At 36.6% G+C, this 15,608-nt stretch overlaps 1 protein-coding gene and 1 pseudogene across 4 annotated transcripts in view; both read right to left on the bottom strand.

Moving 5' to 3' along the window:
• DPYD (dihydropyrimidine dehydrogenase) overlaps positions 1-15,608 on the bottom strand; it is a 791,077-nt gene that overhangs the window by 103,417 nt on the left and 672,052 nt on the right. For all 4 annotated transcript variants that reach the window (XM_038541239.1, XM_038541240.1, XM_038541241.1 and 1 more), the window contains one exon: positions 9,455-9,634. In XM_038541239.1, the coding sequence (XP_038397167.1) occupies positions 9,455-9,634 (180 nt within the window). The remainder of the gene's footprint in view (positions 1-9,454; positions 9,635-15,608) is intronic.
• Positions 12,397-12,970, bottom strand: LOC106558953 (annotated as a pseudogene).

Here is a 15,608-nt window from a genome sequence, read left to right as displayed (position 1 = left end):
CCAGGATCCCAGAATCACAAACTGAGCCAAAGGCAGACGTTCAACCACTGAGACCCAGGCATCTCTAACAGTTCATTTTAAACTCTGGTGTTGTTACTCTGATTTGGCAACAATAGTAATAGGCTCTTCCCTTCTACTTATTTTAGGATCAATGATGGATTTTACTGCCCAAACCCCAAATTAACAAATTTATTTCCATTTTACCTGGAAAGTGAACACTTCTGAATTATTTAGAAACTCTTTTTTTTTGGGGGGGGGGGGGTAAAGGGAGTGCTTCCAAGGAGAAAGATGCAAGCCTTTGAATCAAACAAAATGAAGCTAGCAAAATCATGTTATCAGTAGGTTAAAAAAAGTATACAAATAATTTATAAGTATCACATATACAAATTACCCCAGTATTTCTGTATGTCTACTTATGTTCTATTAATGCATCTATATATGTGTCTATGTATCTACCCATCCATCATCTATTTTAGAATTAATAACTGGCATGGGCTGAATGTCTGCTTGCTATGTGCTATACACTTTACATATATGATTTCTAATCCTCACAAAGTACCTGTGAAACTGCTATCATTATCTCAATTTGCCAATACAGGAATAGAGGACTGTGTGATTCATGTAGCCAGCCTTACTCACCCAGTAGTAAGCCACTGAGCCTAGAGCCAAACCTAGACCTGCCAGACTCTAACACTATGCTCTTTTCACTACAGCACACTGACTTCTTTGTGGGATCATTAAACATTAATGAGATGATTAGACACTCGGAGCTAGAAGAAGGGGCTACCAAATCCTATTCAACATTTTTTTGAAGATTTTCTTTATTTATTCATGAGAGACACGGGGGTGGGGGGAGGGGGCAGAGACACAGGCAGAGGGAGAAGCAGGCTCCATGTAGGAAGCCTGATGTGGGACTCCATCCCAGGACTCCAGGATCACGTCCTGGGCCAAAGGCAGGCGCTAAACCACTGAGCCACCCAGGCATCCCCCTAGTCAACATTTTTTGCTTTTAAGTAGGAATAATCACCATTTATAAACAGGTGTCTGCCCTATTCTTAAAGGATACTTGGCATTTCAGCATTCTACCTAAGAAACTACTCAAACCATCTGGTGATATTTAGAGATGTAGATAAGTCCCCATAATATCTATGCAGTAGACTCTGATTTGGTAATTTTGGAAAATTTGAACTTCCAGGAACTGGTGGTTTGGTTTTTTGTTTTTTGTTTTTTTTGCCATGTCCTTTGAAGTTAGCTCAATCAATAAAAATATTTAGCCTCATGCAATCTGGCTTCAGTCATAGAAAGGGATCTCAGTAATACTGCTTCTCAATCAGTACCCAAGAAACAGAGAAATGGAGACTGTCATCTGGAAGTTTTCTAACTATATAAAGTATCCAACTGGCAGCCTCAAAGAGAATAACCACAGGGACAGAGTTGCACTAGGAGAAAATAACATGGACAAGAACCACAGGGCCAGAAGATAAACTTGAAGGAAAATGGCTTTCATCTCTCGCATACCCTCTTTTCTAGGCTAGCTCTGCAAGTGGTATTAGAGAAAAGAGAAAAGAGAAGTTATCATAGATGAGGGTTAGCTGCAAGAGCCTACAGGTAGGTCTCTCACCATGGACTTTTCATTTTAAGATTTCCATATGCTTAAGACGAAATTAAATTATTTCATATTATTCCAGTTTACATTTCTAAAGTCTGGTCACAAGTTCTTTGTGAGATGTATATATCATGAATATTTCCTCTCATTCTGTGACCTGAATTTTCATTTACTTAACTGTGTCCTTTGATGACCAGAAGTTAATTTTGATGAAATAAAAGTTATCAATTTTTTCTTGTTGGTTAGTGCTTTTGGCATCGTATCTAAGAAATTTTTCAGTATCCCAAGACCACGAAGTTATTTACTTATGTTTTCTTTAAAATTTTTATACTTTTATATCTGTGATATATTTAAAATTACTTTTGTGTCCTGTGTGAGGAAAATATGAGGTTCCATTAATTTTAATTAAAAGGACCTTTTTCCTCCATTGAATTGCTTTGGTGTCTTTGTGAAAAGTTAGTTGAGTGTATCTATGTAGGTTTATTCCTGGATTTTCTATCTGTTCTATTGATCTATTTATCTATCCTGACAGTAAAACATGCTTGTTTGATTACTGCAGGTTTATAGAAAAACTTGAAGGTAGATAGTTCAAATCTTCTTTGTTCCTTTTCTAGACTGTTTTGGTTATTCTAGCTCCCTTAAATACCAATGTAAATTTTAGAATCAGCTTGTCAACCTCTCAAAACATATATTGGGATTTTGATTGGGATGGTGCTGTATCCACAGACTAATCTCTCCATTGATTTTTTCTCATTAATTTCTCTCAGCAATCCCTTATAGTTTTCAACATACATTTTAATTTGTTGCTAAGTATTTCATGGTTTTTAAATGCTATTGTAAATGGAATTTTAAAATTTAATTTTCTGTTTGTTCATTGTTTCTGTATTCATCTAGAAACATAACTATGTATCATGAAACTGTATCATAAAACTTTCCTAAATTCATTTATTAATTTTTAATAGTGTTTTCATAGGGTTTTTTTTTTTTTTTGATTTTTGATGTATCCAATATTACCATCTGCAAGTGACAATTTTAGTAGGTTTCCAACCTGGATGCCATTTATTTCTTTTTATGTCTTTACTGTCCTAGTTAGGACTTCCAATACAATACTGGGGATGGAAGTGGTGAGGGTGGACATGCATGCATAGCCTGGATCTTGGAAGAATACGTTTATTTATTCGCCATTTATTTATTTATTTATTTTAAATATTTAATTTATTTATTCATGAGAGACACACAGAGAGAGGCAGAGACATAAGCAGAAGGAGAAGAAGGCTCCCTGTGGGGAGAGCCCAATGCAGGACTCAATCCCAGAACCCTGGGATCATGACCTGAGCCAAAGGCAGACACTCAACCACTGAGCCACCCAGGTGCCCCTTATTCACCATTTAAATATGATATGTGTTGTAGAATTTTTCGCAAATGCCCTTTATCAGACCGAGGATGTTTCCTTCTATTATTAGGTTGTTTAGGGTTTTTAGTATGAGTGGATGCAGGACTTTTATCAAAAGCCTTTTCTGCATCTAAGGACTTGTACTCAGAATATATAAAGAACTCCTAAAATTCAGTAAATTATTAATAAACCCAATTTTTAAACAGGCAAAAGATTTAAATAGGTACTTTGCAGACAAGGTATATGGATGGCTGATAAGAAAATGAGGAAGTGTTTATTATCATTAGTTTTCAGGGATATGGAAATTCAAATCATAATGAGATACCAATGTACATGTGCTAAAATGGCTCACACTAAAAAGATGGAGAATACCAAATATTGGATGGAATATGAAAGAACTGAAACATCCATCCACAGTTGGCAGGAGTATAAAATGGTACAACCACTTGGAAATCTGCTGGGAAGTTTCTTCTAAAGCTCATACATCACTTTATGACCCAGACACTACACTCCTAAATATTAGCCAAGAGAAGTGAAAATAGATGTTCACCAAAACAGTTATGCCTGAATACTTATTTTAGACATATTTATAATATTGGAAATGAAAAGAGCTCATATATCATTTTGAATGAATAACCAAATTGTAATATAGTTATTCAATGGTATATTATTTGCCAATAAAAAGAAATTGAGTTTCATGACACCCCCAGCAGCATGGATGAATCTCAAAACCATTGTGCTGAGGGAAAGTAACCACACACACAAAAACATACATTTCGTGGAATTCTAATTATATGACGCCACAGAATATGAACAAACTAATCTACGATGATATAAACGAAATTGTGTTTACTTCTGGTAGTGGGAGGAGGGAGGGATTATGACTGGGGATGGGCAGAAGGAAGTCTTCTGAGATGTTGGCAATGTTTGATATTGTGACAGAAGTGAAGATTTCATGGATGTGTGCATTTGTCAAAACTCATCAAATGGTTCACTTAAGACCTGTGCATTTTTCTTTATGCAAATTCTATCTCAACTTGGAAAAATAAATACCATGGAAGACATAAAACATTTAAAGTTGTAAACAGGAGGTACTACTCTCCTCTTCTAAGACTGTTGTTATTTGGCCTTTTTAATGGTCATGCTTAGACGTCGTATGTTCCTTTTGGACAGTTGTTTGTTGTCTGTATTGGATAACATGCCAGAGACAAATAAATAGATGGTTAGACATTTACATATAAAATACCACAGCCAGACAGCAGCAATAGCCGAAGTTTTATAAAACTGTATCATTTGTGGCTTTATAATGACATGAGAATGATGTATCTGGTCATATGGATGCACATATTTTTGTTTCTATCATCAAAAGGAAGCCTTATTTTAAGAGGTGCCATACAAGCACATTGACAGTTTTTCTGATTTTATCCTAATGAAAGCTTTTCAATGAGCACAGATTATATATACTTGTTAATATTACTGATGTGTGTATTTCACTATGTTTTAATACCTACTGAAAGTAATTTGCTGTTTCTTTCTAAAATCTCTGCTATTCTTGAAAGGGACTGGCTGGAATTTTAATTATAAATTGACTTTCTTTTTTCCTTCCAAATCAGGACACTGCAGATAGTTTGTGCAGTTTAATTCTATAAAAATGTAGCATTGTACTAGGTGCTTGAAAATTCAAGTATAAATAAGACTTTCTCTCTGTTTTCAAGATGCTCATAATGACCTCAGTGACAGACAAGAAGACACATAACTTGAAGATGATATAATGACTGCAATACCAGTTATATGAACAAGAACAGAGAAATGCGGGACTCAATTTTCTCAGACAGAGAAGAAGAGGGTCATAGATGATCTCATAAAGGAAGTGACATTTAAAATACATCTTATAATAAATGAGTGATTGATCAATATATTTATTCAGCATTTCAGCTACCATGTCATTTCTCCTAATGGTAGACATTGTGTCAGACACTGGCGTACAGTGTGTGGTCTAGGTCCTCAAGAAGTTTATATTCTAGGTACATTTTGCTAAGTCAAGAAGGAATAAAGGTTGCTCACCTGCCTACCTTACTCCACTCTGACTTCTTTCCATCTCATTTTACCAAACTAGGCTCATAAATGCAATAAGGCTTTAAGTTTAAAGTTATTTTTTTTCTTCTAACACTCATTTCATTTCTGATGTGATGGGAAAAGCAATGGCTTGGTAAGTCAAATGACTACTGATTTCTAATGCTACCATTTAGCTGTTTTCTTACAGAGTTCACTTATCATTCATTTACATAAGCAGCATTTACTGAGCCCTTACTACATATCAGTGGGTGTCCAAGGAATTGGGAAGTGAGCTTGCTGTCTAGTAGAGAAAAAAGACATTTAAAAATCTAAGTGCTGTGTGATACTTGTTTCAACTAAGGCTGAAGAAGACAAGGAGAAATAAATTCTGGTGTAGAGATCAAAGAATAACTCAAAGAGGTGGTGCTTGAGAATTTCTCTTCAGTGAATGGGAAAGACATTTCAGATGTAGGGAACAGAAAGTGATAATGCATGCAGACCCCAATCAAAGAGGAGTGTTGGCCTGTGCTGCCTCCCTTTCAAGGGCTCTTGCTTAGGAATCCTGTTCTCATCCCAAACACATAAAAAAAGTGAAGTCATTTCCTTCCATGCTTTTTGGTTGCAAAATTTTCTGTTCTAATCTTGAAGCATCCAATTTCTTTCATATTTTCCAAGCAAATAATCTCAAAATACTGTGATTTGCCACAAATAAAAATTCCAAATACTAATATTTTATTTTCTGATAGCACTAAAATATATTCTTTGCCTCCAACTGTAAAGAAGAATTTGTGGATGAAGTTATAATTGCAGTTATATTCTCAATTAAAATTCCTCACAACTCCTTAACCACAAAATCCTTGGAGCCAAATATATCTCAGAATTCAGAACTGCTTTTAGGGTTTTAGAAAAGTAAAATGGTGCACATGCTACATTTAACCTAATAATCCCAGCAAGATGTGAGGTAGCAACCTGGAATCAAAGACATTAGTTTCTCTGCAGTAAACATTTAAATGTTCACTCTACAAAGAATAAATAAAAATTATAAATAGCCTCACATCAGTGCAGGTCACGTTTGCTGCCAAATGAAACACTGGGTTTCTGTACTTTTTGGATTTCAGAATTATTAATGAGGGATTCTGGATTTATATTGTGATTATCTTCACTTGATAGTTTTAGAAAGAGATTTGGAGAGATTAATTAACTTGTCCACCTTTGTTACTTAGTTAAGTAACAAAACATCAGGCAAACCCACCGTTCTCACTCTGGCCTCTGCTATAACCTCTGTTCTATATGTGCCAAACAACCACTTCACTTTCACTGAGTTGCCTAGGTTTTCACAGGGGGAAGGAGGCATTGAGATAACTGAGGATAAGATAACTGAGCCCTCTGCTGTCAAGACCCTTCCCTTCTGATGATCCTGTGAATAGTCTCTGCTTCCTTGTTCTCACAGATATCCTCACTGTTGACTGCATGGATTGGGGCCGTTACATCTTTGATGGCAAAGTGTCTCTGTCCTCACAGTTCTTTTTTCCTTCTGTGAAAGGAAAGGAAATGCTGCACTAATTCCCTGCCTGTTTCCTTATCAGGGACTTTCAAACCACTGGCCATTCAGAACTCAGTATGCTGCTTCTATGGATTTCCTCGCCTGATTATTTAACTTTTCTTCCAGCTCAAAATCACTTATTGCCAGCTTCCTCCATCAAGACAAGCTTGTGTTGTACTCACAGCTAACTTCTCTATCTCTAATGATATTCTGTTGCTATTCTCTTCATTACTTTTTGGCAATGTGGATCCCTGGATCCCTCCATCAGAACCACAACATGACAATGCAGATTCCTGGATCCACCTCTGACCAACTGAATCAGTATCTCTGGGAGTGCGGCCAGAGAATCTACATTTTTCACAGTATGCCACATGGTTTTTAAGCACCAGAAGTTTGAGACCCACTGCTCTGTGATGTGGCAAAGCTGGAGGCTGCTCTTCATATGGGTTTGCTCTCATGTTTGCAAGTACAGATTTATACAGCTTGCACCATAAGAGCAGAGCAAACTATAAATGCCTGACTTTTTGCCTTTCCAAAGCCACCAGAAGAAACATTGCTTGGGAAGCTAAAAGAATTAATGAGTGAGGTATGCAAAGGGAGAGTATATTAAATATACTAATTAATTAAAAGATAACATGACTAATTTGGCCAAACCCTTGTTTCCATAGCTAACGTCTCATTTTCTCTCCATCTTCAAACACCGTATTGTAATTGGTTTCTTCTAAATTTCTGCTCTAATTTATTCTAGCCTGACCTCTATGTGAAAGATTAAGTAGAGTAACAATTGTACTTTCCAAACAAATCTTCCCTCCCTAAAGAAGCCAGCTACTTCTAGTAGATCCTTTGAAAAGGTTCTATATCACCACTTGTTTTCCCTGTAACATGAAAATACTGTAAAGAGCAGGATCCTATTCTTCAGCTAATAAGAGAACAATATGAGTTGTTTTCAAAAATACACACAAAAACACACACCCCAGCAACACCAATGAAGGAACAGTTAGGACGCCCCCTGTACCTTGGATCTAGCATGCTTTGAGTCACTGTTAGGGACATTAAGCTAAAGGGGATCGTCTCCTATTGTTTTAGTTATGTCTGCCCATACCAAGGTCTCTAGGAGCATAGCTCTATTACCAGACCAACTGCTAGTTCCTCAACTTACTGTTGAGAAATGAATCACTAATATAATCACACAGGCAAAATATATGTGAAAAAATCTTTTTTTTAAAAAAATGATAATGCTGAAAATTACACTTAGGATTTTGATGAAGGCTGGGCTTACAAAAAAAAAGTGAGAATCTAGATTCAAACTTTCAGAAAATCAGTTTCCACTTATGTCATTGACACAAGTGTCTCCATCATTATTCATCTTTTATTTGAATATGTAAGTTTTGAAATGAATGTGGAAGTCCTTTAAAGACAAAATGGCACAGTGCACTGTAGCTACTTATATTTCAGCTCACATGGTGACTACTCGAATTTGAGACAATGCTTTTACACAATGGTCATAAACTATCATGTCAGAACCAATTTACTTGAGATATTTATGTTGAATAAGTATAAAGTTATTGTGAGAAAAAAATTTTTTTTCCTATGAACAACTTCCTGATGTTGATGGTCATTGATAAAGGCAAGAACACTCACTGTCTATACTGCAGACTCAGTTTATGATAATATGATTAGTTACATTAATAATGCTGCTTAGGCACAGTCTTGCTAATTACAATATTATAAATATTAATGCCACCCACTCTTTTTTCTGTTTGATTGCCACTCCTGGAGTCATTCATCACGATATTTTCTAGGAATTCACACTGTAAGATTTTCTGTCTTTCTCCCTTTTGTTTTTCATTACTGAACTTGCAATCATGCACATTATTTTTCAAGAAGCCCTTATTTTTGGCTACCTGTGAGGGGAGTGATAGTTTCCATTAAAACTAGCCAAATGTAAGTCAGTTACATGATGTTTCTCTTATTCTCTCAGAGTCCCTAACCCTGCCATCCAAAGCAGGGTATCCTGGGTTTTTGTTTTCCATTCTTTTTCATGTGACCTGTTTCAAGTTAAGATTCATTTGAATTATTAAATGCTTCCTTAAAGAATCTTTTTATACTTGGCTTTCTTTTTTTTAAAGTTAATTATTGATGTAGTGACAAGCTGAAAAGACTAAGAATTATAATTTTTTCCTCCCCTCATTCAGGACTCAAGAAATGTCTTCTGACAATGGTTGTCTATTTAGAATAATACAAAGGAAATACAAAGGCAAAATGCTGAATGTTGTTTTAGAAAAGATTTGCTAAAATCACTGTATTATACAAAATGTAAATGTAGTATATATTTCTCTGAAAATAGCAGTTAGTGAGAAAGTTGGGACATAACCTTTTGAGCCCAGGTTTAACCACACAGCAGAAGCAGTTACAAAAGACACTGATTAGATTTTAATTTTAAAAACTTCATCATATTATTCAGGGCTCCAGTGATTTAATTGTCTTGAAAATAGAAAGGTAATGTTATAATTTCCAGAGCTTGTTAAAGAATAAAGAAATCTCCAGCCTCCCACTGGAAAGAATGCCAGTCATCACCACGGTAAGCAAGACTTTGGAGGCACTTTACACTACAAACTTCAATCTTTTTCTTTTATATGACCTTGCATTATATATTGCTTTTATAAAAATGTAATGCATGGACCTATCATATAGCTGTAATCAAGCCTCCTTCAGGTTGATTCTACTATAGAAATAACATCCAAAAGGCACTGTGTTTCCTCTGTTAATGAGATGGTGGAGGAAAAAAAAAAAACAAGACCAGAAGTAGAAAGCTGCTGAAGTAGAGTTCTTAAGGACAACAGAAGTGAACACATACCTTTCCCATGAGCTCAGCAATACGGGGAACTGGTTTCCCTTTCTGGTGACTCACAGTAGCTGGACTCTGCCCATCCCAGTCTCGTAGTTCTTCAATGCTTTTCAGATATAGCAGGGCTTTGAGGCCAGTGCAGTAGTCTTGGATGACAGTGAAATCCTGATTCTGAACAGCACTGCATACCTAGAAAAGATGGAGCAATCAACCAAACATCAATCTATGAGCTAATTCTCCAAATGGACTCACTTTCCATTTATTCAAGAAAGCGGATTTATGTTCCAGGCACTGTTCCAAGCATGGCATATCAATCATTACGTGGGGATGGGAATGGTGAGGAGGGAGGGACTATGAAGGGGCACAAGGAAACTTGCAGGGACAATGAATATTTTCATGAGCTTGATGTGGGGATGGCCTCACAGGGGTATGCATATTTCAAAACTTGCCAGATTGTACACTTTAAATATGTGTTTACTGTATGTCAGGCGAACCTTAGTAGAGCTGTTAAAGATTAGATCCAGTCTATTTGATTTACAAGGGATCAAATTTAGCACAGTATAAGAAATGGCATTTTAACTCTCTCGTTTTCCCTCCATTGGGATGGACTGCCTGGAGGTAGTTCTCATGTCTAGAGGTGGTCATGCTGAGGCTGGAGTGCTGTTCATCAGTTAACTCAACCATTGTTGATCCCTGTCTACCTCTTCAGCCTTGTCTACTGTTCTTCTTTTTGTTCACTATGCTCCGATCACCCAGTTCTTTGCTCTTTTCCTTGTACCTGCCACATTCTCTCTTTGCCTTAAGACTTTTTCATAATATCTTGCTGCCTAGAAGACTTTTCCATTCTACCCATGGTTGAGTACTGGCCCCATCACTTCTTTGAGGAGGACTCTAAAAGCCCAGACGAGGTTAAAGCCTTCATTTTCCACATGTTGTACTTATAACTATTGCATTTAATGTACAGCTCATTCCCCAAACAGGCTGAAGCTTCAGGAGGGAAGAATTTACCAAGAATTTACCTTGGTCATTATTCCCAGTGACTAGCACAGTGTCTATCACTTACTCTGCACTTAATAAATGTGTCGAATGCCTGGATAATTCAGATGAGATATTTTCATTTGACTGTCCATATCGCAGAAAGTAAAGAATAAAAACAATTCCAGAATAAAGGAAGGCTGAATCTGAGAAATTAGGATCCTTCCAATAAAAATAAACTTGAAAGTCTGTATTGGGATTTGAGTTATAGCTTGAATTTAATGGATTTAGATAAACACTTCTAGGTTAATTATTACCAAAGATACCTCAAACAGCAGAAACAAAAATCCTTCTTTTCCTATTCTGAAGTGCTGTATGTTACTACATTGTAGAAAAGAGAACTGAATAACCACTAAATACAGAGTATATTTTCTATGAAGCCCATTACATTACATTAAAAAAATTGTTTCTTAGGAAGAACAATTTGAGCATTAATTAGGTTTCTTATAACTTTCTTCAAGTTGATTTTTTGAGAACATGATAAAAAAAACATAATAATTTCCTCCACAGGATTTTTTTTAACAGTAAGTCAACTGATGCCTTACTTTACCTTCTTTGTTCCCTGTGAGATTCAATTTATTTTTAAAAATTTTTTTCAGGGGGATCCCTGGGTGGCTCAGCGGTTTGGTGCCTGCCTTCAGCTCAGGGCCTGATCCTGGAGACCCGGGATCGAGTCCCACGTCAGGTTCCCTGCATGGACCCTGGCTTCTCCCTCTGCCTGTGTCTCTGCCTCTCTCTCTCTGTGTCTCTCATGAATAAATAAATATTTTAAAAAATTGTTTTCATAGTATACACGTATAGGTATAATTTTACTCTTGTCTTAAAATAGTTCATCATATGACCATAAGAAATCAGATTTTGAAAGTCACATCATATCATGTTCTTTATGGGATGTTCACGATTGTTGTAAAAACCTGCTTGCTAAAAGGAATCTAGATACTTTGTAACATATGAATGGTAATGCTTAATCTCCTTTATCCCTGAGTTGTCCAGTGAGGAGTGACAAAAGCTACTAATTCTCTTAATCCACAAACATGGCACATTTTGTATATGGTAGATTTAGCCCCTTGGTGCTGCAGTGATCATGAGCAGACTTGGTGTATTTTAATTTATTTTATTATTTTTTTAAAATTAAAGTCAATTAACATAGACTTGGTGTATTTTAACTATGAAGAACATGGGAGGCCCTAAGACTGGGAAGACTACCTCTTTCCTATATTTTCCTATGTTCCTACCCTATAGTGTACGATATCACATAATTGGGAGCTATTCTGAGCATGGTAAGGGAACATAACACCTCAAGAGGGAGAAGAGACTACAGCATGGTGACCAAACATGGCTGTCATGGTATACTATGCTGGAAACACTGGAAGCCACCACCAGACACGGGTGTTTGTGGTGATCACTTTAGATATGTTTCATCACAAGGCAAATGTCACACTATTTATATACCTTCCTAAAATGAGTAATTCAATTTCTACTCTGGTAAGATTAAAACTTATTAATTTTCCTGAGAGAATGTCTGATTGTAGGAACTTTGCACATTGATGTTTTCTTTTAAACTTTCAATATACATATAAATTATCTGAGGAGCTTATTGAAATACAGATTCTGTTTCTATCAGTTTGGAATGAGACCCAAGATACTGCAATTGGGACAAGCTCCTAAGTGGTGCTGATACTTCTGGGCCACATCAGAATAGCAAGAGTTTACTTAAGCCCTGATAGGGATTAATCTCATTTTCACCTGAAATGCTGTCTGCAAAGTGAATTTCTTCCAGACAAACAATGTTTTTGATTTTTACTATTAGATTCTAGCAATATTTTCAATGGCCCTTTCTTTCTTTTCTCTTTTGCTCGTTCTTTCTTTTCTCTCTCTCTCTCTTTCTTTTATTTTTTTATTTGTATTTTTTCTATGCAGAATTTACTCCTGGGCCATAAGTTTTTGTTTCTTCAGTTTCTTCTGGGATATATTTTTCTTCTGTGCAACCTCCTCTTCTGGTTTAGGAACAATCTGCTCTTTTTCAGTAAGAATCATCTCGATATGGCAGGGAGAGCTCATGTATGGGTTAATCCGGCCATGAGCCCTGTAGGTTCTACATCGCATCTTGGGGACTTTGTTCACCTGGATGGGCTCAATGACAAGAGAATCTACATCTAAACCCTTAAGCTCAGCATTACTCTCTGCATTTTTAAGCATGTGGCAGTAAAAATTCAGCACTCTTCTTGGGCCACAGACCCTATGTCCAGCCCCACTGTTTGGCCTGTGCACACCTGCCAACTCCACCATGGTAGCAACGGAATGGCACATACTGCTTCAGCAAAGTGACATCTTTCAGATACTTGGTGGCTTTTCGGATATACATACCCTTGATGGCCTGGGCAATTTCATGCGTGTTCTTAAAATGAACACGAAGCTTTGAACCTCTCAACTTGCATGATTTTGCAGGGTTTTCTGGGTCCAGCAAGTAGCGAACCATCTCTGGAGGTCACCTGAGGTCACTCTCAATGGCCCTTTCTAAAAGAAGCACTACTAACAATAAGTCACATCTGAAGAAACAAGTAATTTTCTGATTAAATCGTAATAAGACCTAAAATAAATCTCAGGATGCAAGCACACCTTTGGGAACAGAGGTTTGGCCATGGGATCTGATGCTTAGAGAATGGATTTGCTCAGAAAGGTGTCTTGTTCTTGCCTAACCTTTACACTCCACTGAAGGCTTTATCTCTATCTCAAAGGTAAATGGCTCCTTTTAAAACTCCAAACATGTAGCTGCTACTGCTAAATGGGTGTATTTTATATGACATATCTTTGTTTGTTTAACAGCTCTGATTAGGACTCTTAATAGGTGTTAACATGTTTGCTTAGTATAATTTGTAAATTCTTTATGGTGAAGGCTGGTTTATCTTTCTTCCCAGCAGGACATCAGGTGCCATTATAAGGATCATTGCCACTATTAATTATTTCCATATGCGTGAATATCCCTATAGTAAGTCGTTTTAAATAGGGACCCCTGGATTCTCAGCAGGATCAGGCCTGTGCAGGGGCTGAGTAGACTAGGTGGTGGCCCCCTGTGCAACATGAGTTGGGGAGTGTCATAAAGTCCCTATTCCCACTGAATGAATAGTCTCCTCTAGAGGTCTGACACAGTGCCCTGAATTTTTGTAGGTGCAGGAACATTTAGTCAGAGCCTGTCTATGTAAAGTGAGTGTACAAATACTTGCAAAGTGACAGAGGGCTGTGGGGTGCTATTCCTTTCTCATTAAATGAGATTAAGCCCATTAATAGTAAATTACCTATTTACGGTGATTTACATCTTAAATATTTCCTTTACATACATTATTCTTTCCAAACTCAGAATAAACCTACAAGTTGAGCAGGAGAGAGGGTAATGTTTTTCCTTTAAAATTGGAAAGAACTTGAACTTGAAAAACTATTTCTTAAAGTCAAATCTAGTAGTTTTTACACCATATCAAGTGGTATAGCCTAAAGGCTAAGAGCATGCACACGGAAGTCAAGCCGAATCAGGTTTAAACTACATCATAGCTGCGTAAGTATGAGCAACTTTCTTTACTTAAAAATGAGAAACTAAAAGGCAACATATTTAAATCTTAAAATAGTAGCTAGTACTTAGTAAGATAGATTGGCACCCAAAATAAATTTCATAATATGAATAAATCATTAGAACATGAATTAGGCAAGATATAATTTTTTTTAAGCCTAATACTCTTTAGGTCTAATGCAGTAAAAAAAAAAAAAAAAAAAAAAGGTTACAGAAATTCTATTTGCGCTAAATAGTGATCTCAAAAAAAGCTTTGGTCTTGTTGCCAGAAGCCATGTCTGAGACCCAGCTCTGTCATTCAGCAGCTGTGACTGGGGCTAGTCAGTCTCCAGTCTTCCTCTCCCACCTCCCCATCTGAAAAAAAGTGTATGATAATATCTTACTGTTGTGGGGATTAAATTGCATTGTGTGGGTGGCAGTGCTGTGGAAATTACAAAGCTCAGAAGGACAGAATGGTACTAAACCTCATGGTTATTATCAGATAATTTAAAGTTGAAAGTGCCTACGAGGTCAAAATGGAAAGAAGCCAACTTTGCCTGTAAAGAGAAAACCAACTTCCTTGAAAAATAAAAGACAATTTACTGGGAAGCTAGCAAATTGAATCCAAATTGGATTAAAAATACTAATCCCAGGTAAATAATTTGGCCACAAAGAATTCTACAGAATCAGAACACCGTGGGCTAGCACGTGTTTTTGTGTAACAGAGCAGCAATCTTTCATATGATATTTCAAAATGTGACAAGGGTATTAAATGGGGCTCTTAAACTATCAGACACAAACCAGATGAACCCACGATCATAATGATCCCTTTTCATTTCTTATTACATAGTGGACAAACTACATTCCTTAGAAATGTGTGCCACCAGGCTATATGCAAATAAAATATGTTTACAACGGAATCCAAAGTAGACTTAAAGTTGCTGTAAATTCATTTGTAAAGGGAATTTTGGAGAGTACCTGCATTTACGTAAAAGTGAAAATTTTTCTGCAATGCTTATTATATTCCAAAATATACTAATAAGAGAGTCTTATGTAGCTGGAAGAAGTTCAAGAGTATTCCAATGAACACAGTTCATAGATAAAACACTAAATAAGGAGGATTTTCCATCCAATTCTTAAAGATTTCCCAGAAAAAGAAAAAAAATCCTACAATCTCTCCTTACTTGTTTATTTTGTTGGAGTGTTAAACTGTTTAAACAATGTAAAACACCTGCAATATTTTACATGATGCTTTAGAGTTTTCAGAGCATGTTATGAAAAAGTCAGGAATGTTTATATAGTGATTTACAGTTTTCAAAGCACTCCAACAAATAAGACAAAAGGGAATTTACAAATTTTTTTGACCAGCCTCCTTATTCCACAGATCAGGAGTCCCGAAAGGCTAAATGATCTATCTGTGGTCCCACAGCTAGCTGGAGGCAGTGCTGTCTCCCCCCCTGGCCTGAAGCTCTTCTAGTACAGCACTGCCTCTCCAGCATCATCATCCTTAGTCCATACACCAATTCTGACAGCAAGACAGAGAATGTGCCATTAAATAGGTAGTAAGTGAGGAAATCAAAACTAAAC

Source organism: Canis lupus, chromosome 6, assembly GCF_011100685.1.
Source record: "Canis lupus familiaris isolate Mischka breed German Shepherd chromosome 6, alternate assembly UU_Cfam_GSD_1.0, whole genome shotgun sequence".
Classification (NCBI taxonomy): domain Eukaryota; kingdom Metazoa; phylum Chordata; class Mammalia; order Carnivora; family Canidae; genus Canis; species Canis lupus.
The sequence above is the reverse complement of the archived record's forward strand: the minus strand, read 5'-3'. Positions and strand labels throughout refer to the sequence as shown.